A 21,974-nucleotide genomic window follows, 5' to 3' on the forward strand; every position below is an offset into this window, starting at 1 on the left:
TCAGGAATATGTTTCCCAATTTCAACCTTTTCTGTAGAATGATTTAAACATTTTTTTTCCATTTGAACTTGAGAATGTACTACTAAGCACTTAAAATGTTATCATCTAAATCACAACTCCACATGCTAGGCCTGGTACGGTATGTGTATTCGTATTGAACGGATCCTAGTACGGGGGTCACGGTACGGTACGTGCGGAGAATACATATAGTGTGAAATAATGTGATATTAACAGGGACACATAGCTGTTCTGGAGCGCGAGAGCAGAGTAAGCACTTTGCGTCAGAGTTCTTTGAAAACACATGTAATCATTGGGCAGGGTAGCAGGACACTGGAATTTGAAAACCCACCTGCGTAATTTATCTCACTAGAGTGGGATATTTTCAGTTTGTCAGCACCTTGTGCCATGTGGAGCAGCTTGTGTACGGGTTTTGACAGTTAAATAGTAGTTCAATCCATGGATTTAACTCTTGCTAAATCGATGCATGTATAATAACAGTGAATTAATCAGATGCTAAGTCAACGTGGCTATTTTCGAAACAATCCTGCGTGATAGAATACAAACAAAAACACAGTCGAACGAGTTCATCAGCTCAGCTGTCTTGTTCCTTAAAGATATCCTATGCAACTTTGACATAAACACACCGATATAAACAACTTTATAGCGGCCTCTAGTGGTTCTGCCGAAAATGTGCATTGAACTAAATTAGACAGACATTGGCTTCGAGATTATGTGCGAATTAAATTTCTTCGTCTTCTGTAATTAGCCAATTCCCTTCCTTGCATTCAGCTCTCTCCACTTCTAAGGGGCTTTACCATATGTGCGATTCTCCCCCTTGCTTATGAGTTCGCTGCTTCGTCTATTCACTTCACACAACTGCAATCATGTTTGCACTTCCTTCAGATGGATATTATAATTTGATCCACTTGTTCCCAGCAGATATCCCCGTCTTTCTTACACATTTCCAGTAACTACATAGTAGCCTACCTGAACATTAGAAGAACGAGGAAACAAAAGGCTATTGCTTATTTTGTTGTCATAATAAAGATTTCGAAGTCGAGGTGACAAGACACGTTTTTATCTTGTGTGGTGTTGAAAGTGAAAGTGGACATCCATAAGCCGGCTAGAGATCACGTTTTGTCTCCTCTTGATCGGCAACAACATATATTTTTAGCCTCGCTCGACTGATTGTGTCCTTTGACATCAAGTAAAATGTGCGACATCAGATTTCAACTCGTATACATTTGTTTAGCTTTGTAAACTAAACGAGGTGTCGTGGGCTTTGAGAATGCTAATGCATAAATCCCAGTGCAGTGAATGAATGATAAAATCCACATCTTTGCTCTTTTGGCGTTCGGCTCTCTCCGGTTTGAAGCCCTTTTCCAATGTTCACACAAGCGATTTATTTGCCTGTCCAAACCTTTCGTCTCAATTAGCTCGTGATTTATTTGCAGTCCATTCGTTGTTTTTGCTGCATGCCAGCGTGATATTTTATAATCAGCTAGCCAGTAGCCAGCTTTCAGCGAGCTGCTGCTGCTTAGTTAGCAAACGAAGGGGAATGGGTGTCGTTCCGCTCATTCAGCAAGATGGAAATATTGCCATTTTCGCCATAGCGGGTCAGTCAAGCAAAACCTTGAGTTCCAAGCCATTTCATGACTATGAAAAAGTTGCATAGTGTTTCTTTAAAGGTGCACCGTATAAGATTTGTAGTTGTTTATTTCCAGAATTCAAGCTCCCCATTCACTAATGTTACTTTTTTTCATGAATTCTTACCACCACTATCAAATTCTAAGTATTCATTTTGACTGGGAAAAATGCACTTTTCATACATGAAAAGGGGGATCTTCTCCATGGTCCACCATTTTGAATTTCCAGAAATAGACATTTTTAGCTGCAAAAATGACTGTAATTTGGCCATACTGGAAATATTAGTTTATTACTTAGTAAACTTTCATGAAAAGATAAAATTTGCAGTTTCAATCCACAGCATAGTTGCAGTAGTTTTTTGACCATTTCCTGCACAGTGCACCTTAAAAGGAACAGTCCACCATTTTTTATTTTCATGTATTTGCTGCATGTCTAAGCGTTATTCATGACTGTGCATATAATTTCCTTCTCACTGTATTAAGTACTTAGATTTATTAGAATTGTTAGTGTAGCAGAGTGGGGTTACCAAGATTTCAGACTTTTAAGTAATTAGGTTTTAAAAGGTGACTATGCCAGTCTCGTTAAAGGGTGAGACAACCCAGATGTTAAAAACACAATTTTTCCCCGACAGGTTCTAGATGACAAAGGATGACACAGCTGTTGCACATACAATAGTTTTTATTTTCTTCTGCTTTCAGTCTTATTTGTATTCAAAATGTGCAGGCAGTTCACTTGAGTTTATATACACAAACAGTTTTAACTCCACTGAAGTCAATACAGGTAGATATCGTGAAACAGTGACGGCTGAAGTGCGAGAGCACTGAGTAGGCTAGTACAGGTAATTTACTGAGGCTGTTACCTACACACTGCACTGTGAATGCTAAAGATCACTGCAATCAAAGCTGTACACACAAAACATAAATCAAAATAAATAAAAGTAGTCACAGCACACTGGAATGATTCACAGTGAAGAGGTAGCCATATCAAATCAGGCCTCTTGGCAGAGAGGGTTTACTATACCACTCAAGGGATCTACACCTCACCAATAAGTTTACACGATGATGCTGCTAATCTCAACCGACCAGTCCCCAATCACTCATCCCTTGCCTAAGGGGTGGGTGATTGGAGCTGACCGTGTCAGACCGTATGGCTGAAAGACGAAGGCGTCGCGCGCCTGCGCAACAACAACAACCTGCCACAACTAAGAGAGCTCGTGGTGGTAAAAGGCAAAATAACAAACACAAACACCGGGAAAAGACGACGGCGTCCCCCCACCCCAGCCCATTGACAATATGTGCGCAACCTTAAGTTGCAACTGGGAAGCACCGAACCGAGCCTGGAAGTCTACGGTTGACAATTGCTTCTGGTTCCGACCATGCAATGCTTCAAGCCGGTTAGGCTACATGCAGCAACCTGGCGTCTGCATTTCAGCTGCGCTAGTACGCGCTTCAGTATGGGTCCAAAACCCAACACGCCAACATCACCTACTGCACCCAGCGTACAGGGCTTCCCCAAGCGCCAACCGGTACAGAGGTTAGCCACACCTGGCTAACAGCCAACCTAGTAGGCAATTTATACTAACCGGAAGGGCTCCGCCCTCGCCCACACGGGCAGCTGTTTTCAATTACAACATTCACACTAACAGGGGACCTAGTCCAACCTGTTACATAGCTTAGCATAATCAATGGAATTAAATAGGAGCATTAGCATCAAGCCACAAGCGATCACAGGACGGGATTAAATAGCTGTTTTGCACTCTGGTGAATTTTACATTCATTTTAAAGTAGTTTATAAGTACAGGTACATCTGATGTTTTGTTGCTCTCATAGACCAGCATTGCTACGCTTAATTGGCTGTACTGTTAATCTAGGCAATGCAAACACATAGACGAAAAGTTCAATGTATTACATAATTTACTGGGACTTAACTACATATGAGCAATTTCTTGAAATGAGATGGACTGTTCCTTTAATCTTGTAAAATAAATAGCAGTAATCTTACCTGACATTTAACAAGACTTGCTTCTAAGTTTCAACTCCAATGTTGCGCAAGGGCATCTGGTGTAATGCTAGCTAGACAAACTATTTTGAACGAAAACTCAAGTAGAGCGAAGTTATACTTTTTTGGCTCGTTATTGCAATGCAAATGTTAACCGTGTTCCAAATGCAGGGATGTGATGTGTGGTAGTTTCAAAATGAGAGGTTCACACACTTAAAATCCTTTTTGTTTTCTTTTATTACTGGTAGGCATGTTCTAATCACCACTCAGACTGTGTTAGTAGAGAATCTGATGAAGACTATGAAGTCGAAACGTTATCCAGCCATGAAGTAATAAAAGAAAACAAAAAGAATTTTAAGTGTGCGGACCTCTCACTTTGAAACTACTGCCAGCCTTTGTCCTGCACCTTTTCCTTGGATGCGCACAATCTTCACCTTTAACTATGTGATGTGTGGTAGCCTGTTCAATTAGCTGTGACTAATAGGCTATAGGTCCTTAAAGCTATGTAAAGACTGGCCTTGAAGAGCTATATAAAGGCAGGATTACACTCTGTGATATTTTCAATCGTGGTGTGTGCAACCTGGTAATATTGTATTAAACGTTTTTATACACTTAATAGAAATATGTATGGTGTGCCCTCATTTTCCTGATAATTTTTCACTGTTTTCTACGTGTGAGTATCATTTCTTTACTCTGAACGCTTTGGCATAACGGCCACTGAAAGATACAGTGGTGCGGCGAGCAGTACCTTGGCCTCATCCTCGTTCTGGCATTGAGAGTCTTGCTGGCAGTTACGTCATAGCGAATCTGAAGTTCATAATAATAGTCAGTCGGTGTCATTAGTGTTGGCTAGCTTGTTCACTTTGACTGCTACCATGGAAGTGGATTTCATAACGAAACTAATAGCATTCTCAAAGTTGGATTTCCAAGGGGGAAAAAAAGATGTGATAAAGAATGGAGGACCGACAGCGCTGAAGGGTTTGCTGCTGCAGGTGACCAGTCAGAAGTTTAGAACGACCCGATCATTTCAAAGTGAGTGGTACAACAGAAAATATATTTTTTGTTATCCGTGTCTCTTGTTTGCAACCGGCAAGAATGTGTGGAAGGCCATTAGCATGGGATTTTGTGACTTAAAAATGTACCAAGGAGCCTCTCGAAACACAAATCCTCGGCTACTCATATTCAATGGCAATTGCTTTGAAGACGTTTGGGGAATCTTGTGGCTTTGGATGAACAGCACCGGCTAAAGTAACGTTAGCATGCACAACGCCAAAGTGAAGAGCCGTGAGAACGTCTCATTCAGGCAACCTGCTTCAGGAAAGGTTGGCGTTTCGCGGTGGTGTCGTGATGAGAGTACACACTCCTCGAACCGTGGGAATTATGTCGACCTGATGAATGAGATCTCCGCCATTCTGCATGTTGCAACAGGCGTTGGCATTGGACAGGCTTCGACAGTCACGGATGTTTTCATCCAGGAAGGGCGGAGCATGGACCCGATGTACGAGTTAAGGTAAGACCATTGTTTCCTATGTATGTGAGGCCTGTGTTTGTGAGACCCGTGGGAAGAGAGAGAATCCGCCGTGATTCTGTCCCAGTTTGTTCGCCGTGGTGTTCCTGTGTGTGTGTGTGTGTGTGTGTGTGTGTGTGTGTGTGTGTGTGTGTGTGTGTGTTTGAGCATCCGCCGTGATGCTCTTGTTTGTCCGCCTTGGTGTTGTGTGGTTTGTGTGAGACCACTGTTTGAATCCTGTGTGTGTGTGTGTGTGTGTGTGTGTGTGTGTGTGTGTGTGTGTGTGTGTGTGTGTGTGTGAGAGAGAAAGAGAGATCTAATAGCATTTTCTCTACGTTTTAATATGTAGGCCTTACTTATGTTAAGAAAGCTATGACATATGAACCTTATCGGTAGGCCTATTTGGCAAATATTTAGGCCTACTAATACTGTAGCTGTATATTTGAAAATCTGATATTGGAAAAGTCACTGCCTCAGCAGGCATAAACTTGGCCGCACGTCACTGCTGTGCACTGTTCAATCTCTGGTTGTTGGAAGCTGCTGTCGGTCAAAAAATGACGTGGTTGGCTGCTGAGCGTCTTACCCCTCCTCACAACACGAATGATTTAAACGAAAATCCTATGTATACATGAGTGATGATGACATGAGGGTTTGATGGTTTTGGTCTGAAATTTCAGTGACATTGATTTAATTTGTCTTAAAGTGATATAATGGAAATGTATATTTCACATTGCTCATCATCAAACTCCTTCATAGCGTATTCCCATAAAGGTAACAGAATTTTGTATTAACTTTTCCGTTTTGGCCTCCGTAGTTGCTGCCAATGAATTTCCTCTTTGACCCTTCATAAAGATATGACATCTGTCTAGAGCCTGTTGATATGACTAACATTTGACACCACTTTATTTCTGTCAATTATACCTATATTATACAGTGTATTAAGTTGCCCACAGCAATACTGTATTACTACAGACGTCCTAGAAGTAATGCTTTGAGGGCAGCGTCATTGATGAATGAAGGAATCACATGATGTAACTTTTGTAGAAATATTGAACTTTTATTGAAAAGCAGAACCTTTTGTTGATGTAGAAAATCACTTTTTCACATAGATTACAAAAGAAGTTTGTGAAACTATGGACTGAATGGGAAATCCAAACATAGTAGGAATGAACACTACTTGACTTAAAAAATAAAAATAAATAAAAAATCTATTTGTGTATACTTGTGTAAATGCCTGGGGACCATTCCATCATTGGCGCTGAATTCAGCGGCGCTTACGCGCAAAAGCGGAGTTTCAACTAACAGCAGCTTACAGTAAACTTGAGGCAGACACCGTTCCACCACTGAGGATCAGCTGGGTCTTGGCTAGTTTCACTTCAGCCGCGCTCATCAAAGCTGGCGTTGCGCTCGTGCACCTTGTACATGGGAAGTTCATATCGACGATTGTCGAAAATGCGATCATGTTGTAGACTCGGGCATGCCTTGTCATATCAAGTCTTTATCAGAGATATTAGGCGACCATCTGTAGGTGAGCGGTAACGCAACCGCACTTTGATTGAGAGACCAGCGTTCAATCCCCACCATGCGTAATGACAGATCATAACTCAATTATCAAAGGGAGAGTCTCATCCGAACCTCGACTGCCATCATTTCAATGCGCAAAAATAAAATGCTTGCATCATCTAAGATGTTTTAATTTTATCTTTCAGAAGAATTTATTTTATGATAATAGGCATAGACTAGGTAAAACGTTTGGCAGAGATAATAGAATCATTGCAATGCAAACTCCAAGCGTAGGCATCTGCAAGGTGGTTGTGAAGACGTTTTTTTTATTGCCTATGCTGAAAATAGCCTAAAGGTCTACATTTAAGGTAGGCCTATTGGTAGACCTATTGCTTGACAGCAAATGAAGCCAGCCACAAAGCGACATCAAAGGAGAGAATAGGCAAAGGTATGTTATAAAGTTTTCATTTCTAACATGTCGCCATGCAAGACTTGAACCCAGGACGACCTCTTATTACGCAGCGCACCTGCCCACTGGGCCATTCACGTCTTCATTGTCATGGAAGGCATTGTCCAATATCATCTTAGTAAATCAACACTATAAATGTTTTTTAAAATATGCTGATTATCAGAAATCCCGCGAAATGAAAGACAATGGTAACTATTGTAGTTTTTACTGGCATTATCACATCATAGACTATTAAAATAGAGTGACTGGTTCGCTTTGATCTCGTAAAATGATGGCGGGAATCAAGCGGAACGTGCCCGTTGTGACAGCTGTTTCCTGCAGGTTCATGTTTTGTGCAACACTGATTCATTTAGCCTGGTGTTAAACCTGGGAGCTACCAGGTTAACGTTGGAGCATAAATTACCGTGGCAACTCAGCTGAGTTTCAGGTTAGCAAGGCTGATGGAACGGATCTCTGTCCAAAAACAGCGTAGTTTACCGACTTGAGCTCGGATTTGGGGTTACCGCCGTTGATGGAATGGTCCCCTGGTCACTATGATGTTTTTGTTGTTGTTGGTTTGTCTGCTTTGCCTGATTTTTTCGTCCTTATTGTTTAATATTTAAAAAAATAAAAATAAATAAAAAGCAGAACCTTTTGTTCCCAGAAATCTTTAACTCTAGTTGAACACATATAAACAGTTATAGTATCACTGAGTACTGCTGTATTCCCCAATTGAAACCTGACATGCAGTATTATGTAAAGGCTTTTGCTCTCACAAATTACAACATCCAGTTAAGTCAGCAGAAGTTGCAGAAGTCATTTCTTTTTGAAAATAATAGTGTCTTGCACATCCTGTGCTACAGTGAAAATGGACCATCCAACTTATGTTAGTGCTAACTTCAAAAGTCAGCCTCCATGATGACATGGGGGTACAGTAGTGCATTGGTTAAGTTGTTCTCACTCATCTGTGAGTTAAATACAGTGCTGAATGATATAGATGGGGTTTAAACAGCATGAAAAGCCACTCATGCATTATATTTTGAAAGGAGATCTTCAATTACTGCCACCTAGTAAGGACAAACTGCATTCTCTACTATGTTTTAACAGTTTAACTCCATCATATGGACCAGCAGGTGATAAAATGGCGGGCTTTTTTGGTCAAGACCTGTCACACTGTAAGCATTACAGAAAGGAAAACATTGCAAAACATGGCAAGAAATACAACCACCAGTTAAGCTGGTGAAATCATGTCCAAGATGGGAAATCTCATCGGTTAATGTAATCAACTGTTAAGTTTTTTCTTTTGCTTTATTTTTGGTCTTCCTCGACATTTGCTGCCTTTTATTGTCCCCGTCCCAACTCTTTTGAGACATGTTGTTTTTACATATTCATGAATATCCCACAAAACAATAATTTTGGTCAGTTTTGATGGCTGATGTGTTTTCTTTGTACCTTTCTCCATGTAATGTAAGAATCAGAAGTTTTGAAATTGCCAGTATTTTGTTATTATTCACAATTTACCTTGTGTCCTAACTTCTATGGAGTTGGGGTTTGTGCTAATCCTGTGTAAGGAAAACATTAGAACATGAATATGTCCCTGGTTCTTAGAGTGAGATGAGTGAGCCATCTCTGTGAGAGTAAAGCTGATTGGCTGTCGACCTGACGAGGATTTTAGTAAAATCACTTCTGAAAGGTGAAATTCGCGCTGAGGGCTGGACCGCCCGGAGGCTATATAATGTGGCGTCGAAGGGGCGAACAGTAGTTAAATGGCTGTGGCGAATCGGGTGAAGTAGAGAGATGGCTCGCTCATCTCTCTAAGAACCGGGGACATATTCATGTCCTAATGTTCTTATTCGTAAGAATTCATTCACCATCTCTGTGGGAGGATGCAATCACTCTCGGATTGCATGCTGACCAACCCCCGAGTCGGACGTTCACAGAAGGTCCCCTGCATGGCTAGTGCTCCCAGTACCCAAGCCTTTGGCGGGTGATCCCAGAACCCTGTGTCCCAGAAGCATAGCGGTCACATCAAGCCTGTGGAACCGGCCCAGCCAGCCGCTCTACACACTGCCGAAAATGTGGCACCTCTGAAGAGGGCCCAAGACGTGGAGACAGCGCGTGGGAGGAACGCCCCTGGACTCAGGCCAGCAGGATGGCCTGAACCAGCCATTTGGAAATTCTCTACTTGGACAAAGCAAGGTCCTAAGAGGGGTTAGCGAAGCACACAAACAGCTGCTCAGTCTTTCTGAAAAAGTGAGTCCTGACCGTTGGAGACTCCAAACATAACCGTGGAGCACTGTGTGCCACAGCCGGGAAGTCGGGAAACACAGTGTCCGAAGACAAAGGACGTTCACGTGCAAGACGGGAAGCGGTGAAAGTTTCATCAGAAACTCCACTCACAGCAACCAACTCGCCCAAGTGAGGGGGAGAAATGGAAGCATTAGCTAAAGCGCAGTGGTAAGGCACATTAGGCTTAGCTGCGCATGCTGAATGGGATACACTCTAAACACTAGCAGTGTCGGGTATGGGAAGAGGACCCCGTTTAACGGGAAGACCAGCTTGGGTCAACCTGGTGAGACGGGACAAAACGAGAGATGGGATTAACCAAACGCTCGTAGGGAGGTACATGAAGAGCGTTACTTGTGCTAGGTACGAATTTCAGACATAAACCCTCAGAAGGATCCACACGGAGCAACCGGGGAGGGAAATGAAGAGTACGAAACACATTTTGAACACAGATTTGAAGCCTCACACATGTTTGGCTCGATATCCGGCAAAATGGAGCTAAACCGCTGTTTAAGCGATAACTCAGAAGGGGCAACCGAGCGACCACAGTGTGGAGGGACTCGGTTAATTTGTTAGAACTCCCTCTTGCGATGTATCTCCGATAGTGCGCAATAGAGGGATCATGGGACAAAGACACCCGGTCACGGGGACCGCAGTTAGCTGAAGTAGCAGCCTTATCATGCCTACTCCGGGCACTTTGTGAAAGCGAGGAATACGGGTTGGTGCTAACAGTGCATGACATCGACATGTGTAGGGACACAATAGCCCTCTTCCCATTGACCCTTTTCTATGGGTTTAGCGCAAAGAGAGTACACACAGAAGAACAATCTCTCGGGGGTAAATACATTGGCCACGGTGTAGTACGGGGGCGTGGCCTGAGGACACGAGTGGATGGAAAATTAACTCCCTTGCGCATGGTCAGTGGGTGCGACAAACATTTCCGTACTCCGCAAAATCCGAAAGAGGATATTTGGTTGTCAGTGTTCAATGTGTGGCCAAATTAACTGCAGCTGTTGGTCAGCAGTAATTGCTGGAGGTAATTAAGGACAGCTGACAAACATTCACGCTGTCCTATGACCTGTTCCACACTTCGACCCTCGCGGAAGTGGCATTGCACTTAACCATGCTTCCAATACTGACCGTAAAAGAAGAATTGTACTCCCCTCGCCATCATTCCGTACTACGCTCTGATGACGTATGTAAGCGCTCTTGTCTCAAGCCTCTTTGGTTTAGTGTTCCACTGAGGCGTGGCTTCACTTTTTTCTTTTACCCCGCCCTTACCCCACCCATCTTCAGTTATAACAGGGTCGATTTTATAATCGCGTAGGAAGTCGTCAGAAGTAGTTTAGACAGGGATAGCTCGCTCCCTTTTAGACGGACGCACGCTGCCACAAAAAAAAAATGTGCAAACGAGCCGGCCGAGGAAGGAATTCTACCCTTAATTCCGAGTAGCGGGGGAAAATTAAACACAGTTTCAGTCACACAATCATGATGCCGCGACGAGGCCGAGGCGATTGTGGTGCCATGATGATGAATCCGACGAATCCTGCGGTGAGTGGGGGGGTGGCGAGATACTCGGAAGCGAGGCTTCTGCTATGGCCTCTTTTTAGCAGCTAGGTCCATCGCTGAAGAGTTGGATGTCTTTGCGTTAGCTAGCACTGAATAAGGGACAAACCGACGGCTCGACGAGACATCGGTGGCCATACAGCTCGGGCTTCGGTGATGCTCCATGGGATCGTCCGGGCACTCAGCTCATTGTACAGGGGACGAAGTCTGTTGCCTGCTGAGCTGCAGCCTGAGTCGGGGGGACCAGGTTGCCCTTGTAGTCTGGCTGACGGGGGTGCCTGTCCACGACGACTCCTCCAACGCTGCTATCGCTCGTTCACCGAACAGTCCAGAGCAGGACAGTGGCATATCCGTCTTCTCGCGTTCCTGGAGGGAGGTGGGGTGTAGCCACATCCCCCTCGACCCAGCAGCTGCCAGGCCCGTGGTCCTACCACCAGCCTGGGCGGCTCCCGTTGTGCGGTGGAGGATCCAATCCGATGCTAGGCGGTGCTCTTTCAGGATGCCGCCCGTTGGCTCTCCGTTAGCCATGTGGTCGGCCATGTCGCTCTGAAGTGCAAACGAATGTGCGGACAGCACAGCGGCAGCGTTAACCGCCCTGCAGACCTGAGTGGCAGAGCGGTAGGATTTTTCCCAGAGTGTGAGGGTGAACTGGCTCATCTTCCCCAGGAGCCTCAGCTGTGTGGATGACGGTCCCAGGCTTCCTGGCTGGGGCTCAAAGTATCGGGCGAAACGTGTCTCAAGAGCAGGCATTCTATCCCATCCCAGGGAGCACGCGCCCGCTGAGTCTCGGAATGCGCAGCAACGTCGATGGGTTAATCTGTCACCACTTCCTCCACCCCCTCTTCTGCTGTGACCAGCTCCGGCAAGTCAACAGAGGACTGAGCCTCCTGCTGCGGATGTGGGTCCAGAGGGGTAGGTTCAGAGGTAAGCGACTCATCGTCTTCCTTCTCCTCTAGTTCCACCGTTGTGTCCTCTTCGGAGCCGTAATCTGCCTCATCGCTAGCGATTAGCATACGTTTAAGGGCAGCTAGGCGCCCCTCCAAGGTGTCCGAGTTCATGCGGCGGCACCTCTTGCATTTTGTCCGGGTAATGCCGAGGCACAACACACAAAGGAAATGAGGGTCTTCCTATGAGATGGGGTAACCGCAAAGGGAGATGCACTCTTTTGCCTCCTCTTCATCCGTCTTCCTGTCGTCAGACGCTGTAGCCATGTTAGCTGCACGGTGTTGTAGTACGCATTTGTAGCACGCTAGTCGGACATAGCAGGGTAGCTAGTCAGAGCATCGCATATGGTCAAAGTCCCTCGACGAATTTCCTTGGAAAACGTTGAGGAAGAGGTCTAGAAAGTGATACAGTTTCTCAGCTACTACATTGTGTTGTGATGTCTGAATCTTCAATACTTTTCTAAAATGCCACATGACGTTTTTAACCCCTTCAAGATGTCATTAAGAATTTGAGTGGTAACACAGTAATATAACTCACTCCCACTTTACTTTTTTTAAACTTTTTTTTTACATCATATTGTACATGACTCCAAACTGCTCTATGCTTTTGAGTTCTATGTGAACTGGCAAGGCCTAGACAAGACAAGGCAAGGCAATTTATTTTTAAAGCGCATTTCATACATGGAAGCAATTCAATGTGCATTACAAAGAAATAAAAAAACATGCAAAACAGAACAACACGAAAAAAAGAGAGAGAAGAGAAAAAGCATAAAAACAATAGCAGCGCAAGGCATGCTGTAAAATAAGTAAGATAACAATACATAACAAAGGCAGATAAAAACAAGATAAAAAAGGCAGGAATAAAACAGGAAGATAAAAAAGAATAACAGATATAAAAATAGCTAAAACCCACGAAAATATAAATGAAGGCATCTGAAAACAGCTTCGTTTTGAGTTTGGTTTAAAAACATTGAACAGATGGGGCACTTTTAATATCCTCAGGAAGCTGATTCCAGAGCCTTGAGGTGTAAAAACTAAAAGCCGCCTCACCACCCTTCATTTTAATGCTAGGTAAAACCAATAATTTTTTATGCCTAGCTGGCGTATAAACACAATTAGTATTACCGTAGCCCCTTAATGCGTGCCGTACTTCCTGTGGCATGCTGTAATAGACATTGAAAGTTAACTACTATAGTACTACACTACTATGACAGTGCACAGGGCCTTTAGTATACATTATGACTTGGTCATTGCCATTCTGGTAACAGCTCATTTATAAAGCCGTGTCTTAAGGTTCCAATTCCAAAGCTCACCAGGGGCCAATGCAGTGACCTTAGGATTGGTGTGATGTGTCAAATCTTTTAGTTCTTGTAAGGAGCCTCGCAGCTGCATTTTGGATACGTTGGAGTTGTTTAATAGTTTTCATGGGGAGGCCAGTGAAGAGGCTGTTACAGTAGTCAATCTTACTTGAAATGAATGCATGCACTAGTCTTTCTAAGTTGTTTAAACATATGACCCCTGATTTTAGAAATTGTTCTCAGTTTCTCTAGAGCCATTCTGCAGTTGGTTATCATATCTTGTTATATACCATATCAAAGCTTGGAGTGTGTAGTATACAAATATTAACCTATGGGATCAAAAAATGAGAATAAATTCTCTGACTAAGGCACTAAGGCACTTCTTCTTCGAAGAAGAAGGCACTCATGCCGCTACGCGTGGGCCTTGTTTTTAATATGTCCATGTAGGACCTGTCGTATCAATAAAGACTTTAATTTGGAGTGCCTTAGTCAGAGAATTTATTCTCATTTTTTGATCCTGGAAGTACTATACCTTGGACTAAAGAGCACCCAAACCCAAGAAGCCAACAAACTATCTGGATAAGAGCACGCCATACTCCACAAACTGAAATTATTAACCTATATTTGGTGTACTTATTTGCATACCAATGGTTGTTAGGCAAAAACCGGTTTGAAGGCTGTCATTGTGATTATCATTACCATCGTCACTCTGCACCCAACTACTGCTGTGCAGGACTGTATAATGACTTGTGCCAAGCACTGAATACTAACCATTCGAAGAACAAAATATAATTTCAGCAGGGGATATTTTCAGGGCACACTTTGGGCCCTATATTACCAATTGAAGGGCATTGCAGTGCCACGGTGTACTTGATCATTGTTGCAGGCAGTTAAACCATTTCTGATGGCAAAAGGGGGTCCAGCCCTTTACTAGCAATGTGTACCCAATGAAGTAGCAGGTGAGTGTGCATGTTGTTTATCTATGCTTTTTCTTGCAGAAATTTTACTGTATGTTTGTCCTCTGAATGGTCAGTATACAGTGCAAAGCACAAGTCAGTATACAGTCCCATCCAGCAGCAGGGATTCCAACTTGCAACCCTCTGCTAGCTACTTGTGCTAGCTTTGCACTTCTCTGGTGGTATTGTCCCCCATGCTTCCTTTGCAATATGTTCAACCACTTTGTGATCTTCATCTCAAACAAGTGTTCTTGCAGAATGTTTTACATTTTGCTGTAAATCATGATACCTGTGGTATGGTTAAGGCCTCCAGTACCAGAGGCAACAAAGCCCAGCTTTGTGTATAGTGTTCAGCATATGGTGCCTGCTGAAACAACTAAACAAGAATGTTCCAAGATTGCCTTTAGGTCTGTAGATGTTAGACTAGGCCTGGGCAAAAAATCGATGTGATTTTAAAATCGAGTTTGAACGTCAAATCGATTTGTTTTTTGAGAAATCGCGTTATACGATTTTAAAAAAAATCATCTGTCAGTTTATGTAGGCTATCCAAGCGCGCAGCGCATTGCATTACGTTCGCCACTTGGCGAGGACGTAGGCTGTCTACCTCTGTGTCTCCTCCCCCATTACATGCACAAACAAACGTGGTGAGTGAAATGGTTTGACAGAAATATAGTGAAACGGGCGAGGAATACGGGCTCCTGTTCAAAAAAGGTGACACTACCTCCTATCGTTTTGCCAATGATACCAAACAACCTACCACTTTGTAAATTGGGAATGACAGTGTTCATAACGTAAGCTGTACGCCTAGCAGCCGGACTACAGGCATGTTTGAATATTTGAAACGAAAACATCTCGCGGAGAAAATGCTAAACAAACTACTCTACCCCTACCACAAGAGTGGAGCAAGGTGGAAAGCAGTCACGGATGCAATTAGCCTAGAACTACCTACTACGATATGCTTCCAATTTATTCGGCAGAGAAGAGAGGTTTTCAGCATATGCTTAAAGTTTTGGATGCGCTGCTTCCTCGTCTGTATAATCCTAACCAACATGTGAGTTGAAAGGAATATCTCTCCCTCCCTCTCTCGCTCGCTCACACACACACACACCCAAGCACCCGGAGCAATCGGTCTCTCGCGCGCGCGCTCTCTCTCCCCCTCTCTCTAAAGCCCTTACTCGGACGGGACTAGTTAGGAGACTTGTGGTAAAGTAATAACCGCGTCTGAACGCGACATGTCAGTAAAGATAGCGGCGATATCTGTAAACTTCACCGAGAGTTTTACCACCTGTTAAGCAGTCTGGAGAAATTACCAGCTGTATTTTACAGTGCGAATGCGCTGATGTCTGATTAAATGCATGAAACGCGATATCTACTCTACTCAGGCTTGCAAACGTTACCGTCTTGAAGTAAGCATTGTTTTAGGGTGTTGCTCCAAAATGTTTTCTCTGTGTTAACGCAGCAATGTTCAGATGCATCGACATGTATTTAGACGCATTACTATGGGCTCTGATGGGAAACCAGCAGGCAATTGCTAAATTTGTTCATCTGGGACAAGAGCCTCCATACATCTGCACTATAATGCATCATTAATTATATGGTGGGGGATGGATGGCACGTGACGACAAATCTCAACAGTGCCTGAGGGTTTACCCCTCACATTTTTGTTCTTTCTCTGAGATGTTTCAATGTAATCCCAATTGGTCATTTCTATTAGCAATGTTCTGAGATAAAATTACATTAGGCTATATAGCTATATATATATTTGGCCTGGAATTCCCAAACTTTACTATGAGCCCTCCACATACAGGTAGATTCCAGTCAAGCCCCCCTGACATGGGACATGCCACACTATTTTTTTTCTCTGCACCCAGTTTCACACCTTGATAAAGTTTGTGTATTCCTAAGACCATTCAGGTACTACAGAAAGCACAATACATAAATATTGTAAAGAACAAAATTATTCCACTGGTATTTAAGCCTATTTTTGGTTTATTTTGGCTATTATAAAACTATATTTATACTTTATACCTGGCATCCTCTCACGGCCCCCCAGGCGTCCCCAGGCCCCACTTTGAAAAACCCTGCTATAGGGTACCTCATGTCCATATAAACTGGTCCAGTACGAGTAGACTTCAATCACACATACCAGAGGCACCGCCACACAAACAGAGCCTACTTCTCTCTCTGTCTCTCTGTCTCTCTCTCTGTCTCTCTCTCTGTGTCTCTCTCTGTGTCTCTCTCTGTGTCTCTCTCTGTGTCTATGTCTCTCTCTCTGTCTCTCTCTCTCTTTCTCACACACACACACACACACACACACACACACGTAGGGGCCTAGAGCTCAATTTTTATTTTTTATTTTTTTATTTTTTTATTTTTTGGGGGGGGGGGGGTATTGAATCGAATCGTGAATCGTGAATCGAGTTTGTTAATGAAAAAATCTAGATTTTTTTTTCAGGGTGAATCGCCCAGCCCTATGTTAGACCTGGTGGTTTTTCCAGTAGATGTTCAAGTACTGGTGTGTTTGTGTGTGGCCATTCATTGCTAATGAAGTGAACAGTTTGTCTTTTCAACAGTATACCGTTCAATGACTATGCAGGGTCTCGGTAACTAATTTGAAACTAGGCTTTTTGATTATTCAGAAATGGGTCTGGGGGTCATGTCTTTTGCAATGTCATATATATATATATATATATATATATATAATAAGAATAATTCTCGCACTCAAATCTTGCCTCAAATAAGTACTTTACAGGGACAGGAAATAGAAAGAGTGTCAAGTTACAAATGTTTAGGCTTTCTAGTGGATGAAGACCTAACTTTTAATTCTCATGTGAACAATTTGGTGCGTAAATTAAAAATAAAGTTAGGATTTTATTATAGAAATAAGGCATGTTTTAATGTTAGAGCCAGAAAGGAGCTAGTCACTTCTACATTTGTCTCTGTATTAGACTATGGTGACATTATTTATATGCATGCTTCTAAATCTGTGCTACGGGCTCTAGATTCTGTTTATCACTCAGCATTACGCTTTATTATTTTAGCCAAATACTCAACCCATCATTGTGACCTTTATAGTCTGTCAGGTTGCCACCCACTGTCAGTACGTAGGCAGCTTCATTGGCTGACTTTTATTTACAAAGCAGTCATTGGTCTGCTTCCCTCTTACTTGTCATTGTTTTATTCCTCAAAAAATAGATATAATCTTAGATCAAAGGATATTATTGTCTTTAACCCACCTACCCCTAGAACCAACCTTGGGAAATTAGCATTTCAATACAATGCCCCCTCAACCTGGAATGAACTTCAGAAACAGCTAGGACTAGACGTTTTCATTCCACTGTCTGATTTTAAGGCACGTATTGCGGACATCTTGCAGTATCAGTGTGAGTGTTTTTGAGGTTTTGTAGTGAAAAAAAAAATCATTATGTTCATCCTGTAAGTGTCTGCACTGGTCTATGCTTCTTGTTATGTCCTTGTTGTGTATGTTATTGATGAGCGCTGTTTGTCTTGCTTGCATGTTTTTGTTATGTCCTGCATGTTTCTCTATGGTAATGTCTTGCATGTTTTTATGTCTCAATCTTTTATGCTTTGCTGTCTGTGGATATGTTGTCTTTGTGACTTGTTTGTTTCTGTCTGTATTGTGAGTCGTATGGAGTGCGTTTTGCGTTTTTGCTGCTCTTTTGGCTAGGGCACACTTGAAAAAGAGGCAACTGCCTCAATGTGTTTTTACCCTAGTAAAATAAAGGAGAAATAATATATATATTATATATATATATATATTGCTGTTTGTTATTGATATCAACTGTTTACTTGATTTATTACACAGAGCCCTTTTGGAAAATGTGTCTGCGGTGGATACTTGTCATCCTGAATCTTTACCGTCAGGATGTGGATTGTGCTTTACATTGTTGTTGTGAATATTAATTAAATGGTAAAATGGCAGCTTCAATTTTTAATTGCTAATGAATGACTAAAAAGGTTCCACGTACAAAATGGACCTGATGTCACACAATGAGCAGCTTGTGTCTTTGTTATCTGGGTTTGGAGAATATAGTGGCGTGCTGTCTCCTTCAATACCTTTTGATTTGAATTGGGTAATTCTGCCTCAAAACTTTGACCACATAACCACTCACACCACAATCAATATCGGTATGCACTTGGTATAGCATACTTTTTTTTATTTGTTGGACCACAATGCTGAAATGTTTTTTGTGATAATCTATGGCACAGAGAAAAATGTTTTTCATACAGTGTGTTTAGCACATGTCCATGATACGTCTCATGCTCATGAATCTCATGTTGGGGTATCCAGAGTTCCTCCAGTGTCTGTACTGTCCAGGGGGGAAGTACCACATTCTTCCTCTGTAGTGGGGATGCTCATACATGAGCCAGTGCCCGTCCATCACATGGCAGGACATGCAGTCGGACATATGGTAGCGATACTTGATAGAGTCACAGTCGTTCATCAGCTCGTACATCTGACCACCAAAGTTCTCCTTTCCGTAGATCCTCATTCGGTAATTACCTCTGTACTGTTAGAGTAGGAGCACATGGAGGTCAAACATTATATAGCTGTAGCCTAAAATGTAATGTCTTATATTGCATATTGTAGATATTGTAAAGTCATCTTTGAAATCATGATGCAATCACTGATCCAAAAAGTTAAAGGTATACTGTGTAAGATGCCAGAGTAGGTATTGCAACTACACTGTTCAGTGAAATTGTGCTGTCTACTGCCAAATTTGATCTTTTCATATTTAATATATACTAATTAATGAACTAATATTTACTAGTATGACCAAAGTTCAGTAAGTATTTCAGCTAAAACTGCCTATTTCTGGAAATTCAAAATGGCGGACCATGGAGAAGATCCCCTTTTTCATGTATGAAAAGTGCAATTTACCCAGTCATAATAAATACTTAGAATTTGATTGTGGTGGTAAGTATTCATGAAAAGGGTAACCTTAGTGAATGGGCAGCATGAATTCAGGAAATAAGCTGCTAAAAATATTACACAGTGCACCTTTAAAGTCAGTGCTGAAATCTATCACAGAAAACTGACATCAAAGTTCAAAGCAACATATTTATCCTGTACACTAAGAATTGTACAACTACGGCTAAACAATGATTACCAAGGGAATCATGCGCCAGGAGTGAATGTCTTTCATTCCCATCCTCATGAAATCCGGGTAGTCGCCCCTCCTCATGAAGTACTGGTTGCCCGTGTAGTTGCAGCGCTCATAGATCATCCAGCAGCCACTCTCCACCCTGCAGGAGTGGCAGCGGGTGAGGTGGGGAGAGAAATCGGCACAATCTCCATTCCAGTCATAAAAGCGACCCTGGAAGTTCCTGTCCTCGAAAAACGTGATCTGCGATTTAAAAAAAAGTAAAAAATTACTACTGGTAGTGATTTTGGAGGAGATTGTCTCTGTTGCCGCAAGTCTTTGTTGCCACACTATTAGGGATAGGCCTATTTGCAATGTCAAGCTATTCCCGCACTTCTCTTATTGTTTCAAATGTAATTGCAGCTTGCTTTGCTATAAAAATACAATATTCACAAACCACTAATAAATAGGCACAACACAAACCTTTTTATATATTGCCACAACTAAATAAATTAAATAAATTAAATAGTATTATTATTACACTTTCTAATAATTTGCAGTATGACTTTGTGAAATTCATTATCTTACCTTCCCCATGGTGAGGAGTGATTATACGTATCGTTCTGCTGGCTGGCCATCGCATTGCACTGGGGGACATTTTATACTGACCCTCCTATAGCTTTGTTTCAAAGACCTATAGTCATCAGCTCAATCCGGTTGTACCAGGCCTTTTACCCAAACCAGAACCTGAAGGGTTATTATTTGGTATTGAATGCACTGGAGTTGGAAAAAATGGCATAATTCTATATTGTGTGGTTGTACAGTGTGGAATATTCCCCGAACAATGAGCTGCTTGAATATGAACTGTTTGTGTGAAATGTGCCTGATGCTCGTGCATGGCTAATGTACACATAGTACACAGGAGTTCAGGTCAAATGATCAGAGTTGGCTATCTGTGATGCTCACTCCAACTTACTGTGTGGTACAGTACGCAGCTATTGCTCTATTGCACTTTCTGTAAGTCAGTGTTCTGACTTTGCCATTGAAGGGCTCTCCCCTTCCTTAACCCTGGTCCCTGAAGGGGAAAATGGTGTGTTTTTATTCTCTTTTTGTTTTGTTAAGTCTGACTGTTTACCCGTATATGCTAGCAAAGTAATTAAAAACTGTTTGACAGAAGTGGATGAAACTAAGATAGAAAAGATAGAAAGATATTCAGTCTGTCCTTAATGAAAATTGGGTCCAGGTTAACTCCATCAAATAGTTGAACAGGCTAGAGTGACCAGTTTTGTTATGCTTGGCTAGAGTATTGTTGTTCTGACAGTTGTTTTGGGATCATTGTCAGGAAGGTGAATGCCCTTTGTATTCTTCAGTTGTCTTGTACAGGTTTTTCCCTTAAGATGGGTATACTGTATAGCAGTACTTGCTGTAGCCCCACAGCAAGCTGTAGCCCCACAATCCACCAATGGAACACAGTAATAGTCATTGAAAAGAGTTTGCTACCATACAGGTAGTACTACAGCACTTTGACATTGCACAGTAACTTAAGTAATACATTATGACTTGGTCCTTGCCATTCTGGTAGCAGCTTATTTTTAACAGGGCCTGTGCCTCAGTGAATTAGTCTTCATTATTGGCAGAACCTGAAATCCAATTTTTTTTATTTGCCTTCAACGTTAGTTGTTCATAGGTGGGAAAAAAACATTCTCAGTGCATGCCATTGTTGTGACCACTTAGAGCGGCCGGATCTCACAGATTTATGGGAAATGTGGCCTTAACTACAGTAATCTGTGGAAGCATCACAGAATAATTATAATTCAGTAACAATTTTAAAGTGGCACTGTGTAGGATGGTGGACAGAGAAGTTATTGCAACTATGCTGCTCATTGAAACCTGCCTATAGCCAAATTTGTTCATTTTATGAATATTTCCGAAATAATAAAGTTTACTAATATGACCATAGTACAGTTTTCCCACACATACTGTAATGAATTTACAATTGTATGGTGGTGGTAAGTATTCATGACAAAGCAAACAATGTGAATGGGCAGCATGCATTCTGTAACTAAACGACTAAAAATATTACACAGTGCACCTTTAAATCATGACAGACTGAATAGACGGAAAATAGAGAGAATCAACGTTAAGGGGAGACCATTGCCATGTTGTAATATTCTGTGAGATTGTGTTCATACACTATATACTTGGACTTTCTACAAACTTTTTTCTGTGCTACATGTTTAGGTTACCCGCACGTCCAGACGCCCGAGAAAAAACTTGTTCATACATGTAGATGTCCATCGATCACATGATTCCATTCGATTTTTTTTGTTTTCTAGCTCAGATGTCAACGAATACTATCACTGTGACCTTGGGGGAAAGTTCACATCATATTTTGAGATTTTTTTTTCTGTGAAATTATACAGTATACATACAAAACTTTGTTTTAGACTCACAGGTTAACTGTTCGAACCGGCAGTGGTATGACACCACCTTTGTGCCCCAGGTAGATTCCCAAAGCTGTGTTCCACCCTGAGTGCCAGATTGTGGCTATTATAGGTGGTTGAACATACCGTACATACTTTGCATATCAGGTGTAAATTCAACTTAAAACTGGGGAAAGGCTAATGGGATAGGTGTGAAATATCTTCAACATTGTATGTGCTCTTCAGAGTGGAATAGGGTAAAATGTTATGTAGTTTGTAGCATGATCAATCAT

General features: G+C 42.2%; 2 protein-coding genes across 2 annotated transcripts in view; one reads left to right on the top strand and one right to left on the bottom strand.

Annotated features, from left to right (window-relative positions):
• LOC134461304 (gamma-crystallin S-1-like) overlaps nucleotides 1-21,974 on the top strand; it is a 383,074-nt gene that overhangs the window by 350,409 nt on the left and 10,691 nt on the right. The window lies entirely within an intron of this gene.
• Nucleotides 18,410-19,855, bottom strand: LOC134461849 (gamma-crystallin M3-like). The gene is made up of 3 exons (XM_063214691.1): nucleotides 19,847-19,855; nucleotides 19,286-19,522; nucleotides 18,410-18,685 (listed from the first exon to the last, which is right to left on the bottom strand). Exons 1-3 carry the CDS (start codon nucleotides 19,853-19,855, stop codon nucleotides 18,410-18,412), a joined length of 522 nt encoding a protein of 173 aa, XP_063070761.1.

This window comes from Engraulis encrasicolus, chromosome 13 (assembly GCF_034702125.1).
Source record: "Engraulis encrasicolus isolate BLACKSEA-1 chromosome 13, IST_EnEncr_1.0, whole genome shotgun sequence".
NCBI lineage: Eukaryota > Metazoa > Chordata > Actinopteri > Clupeiformes > Engraulidae > Engraulis > Engraulis encrasicolus.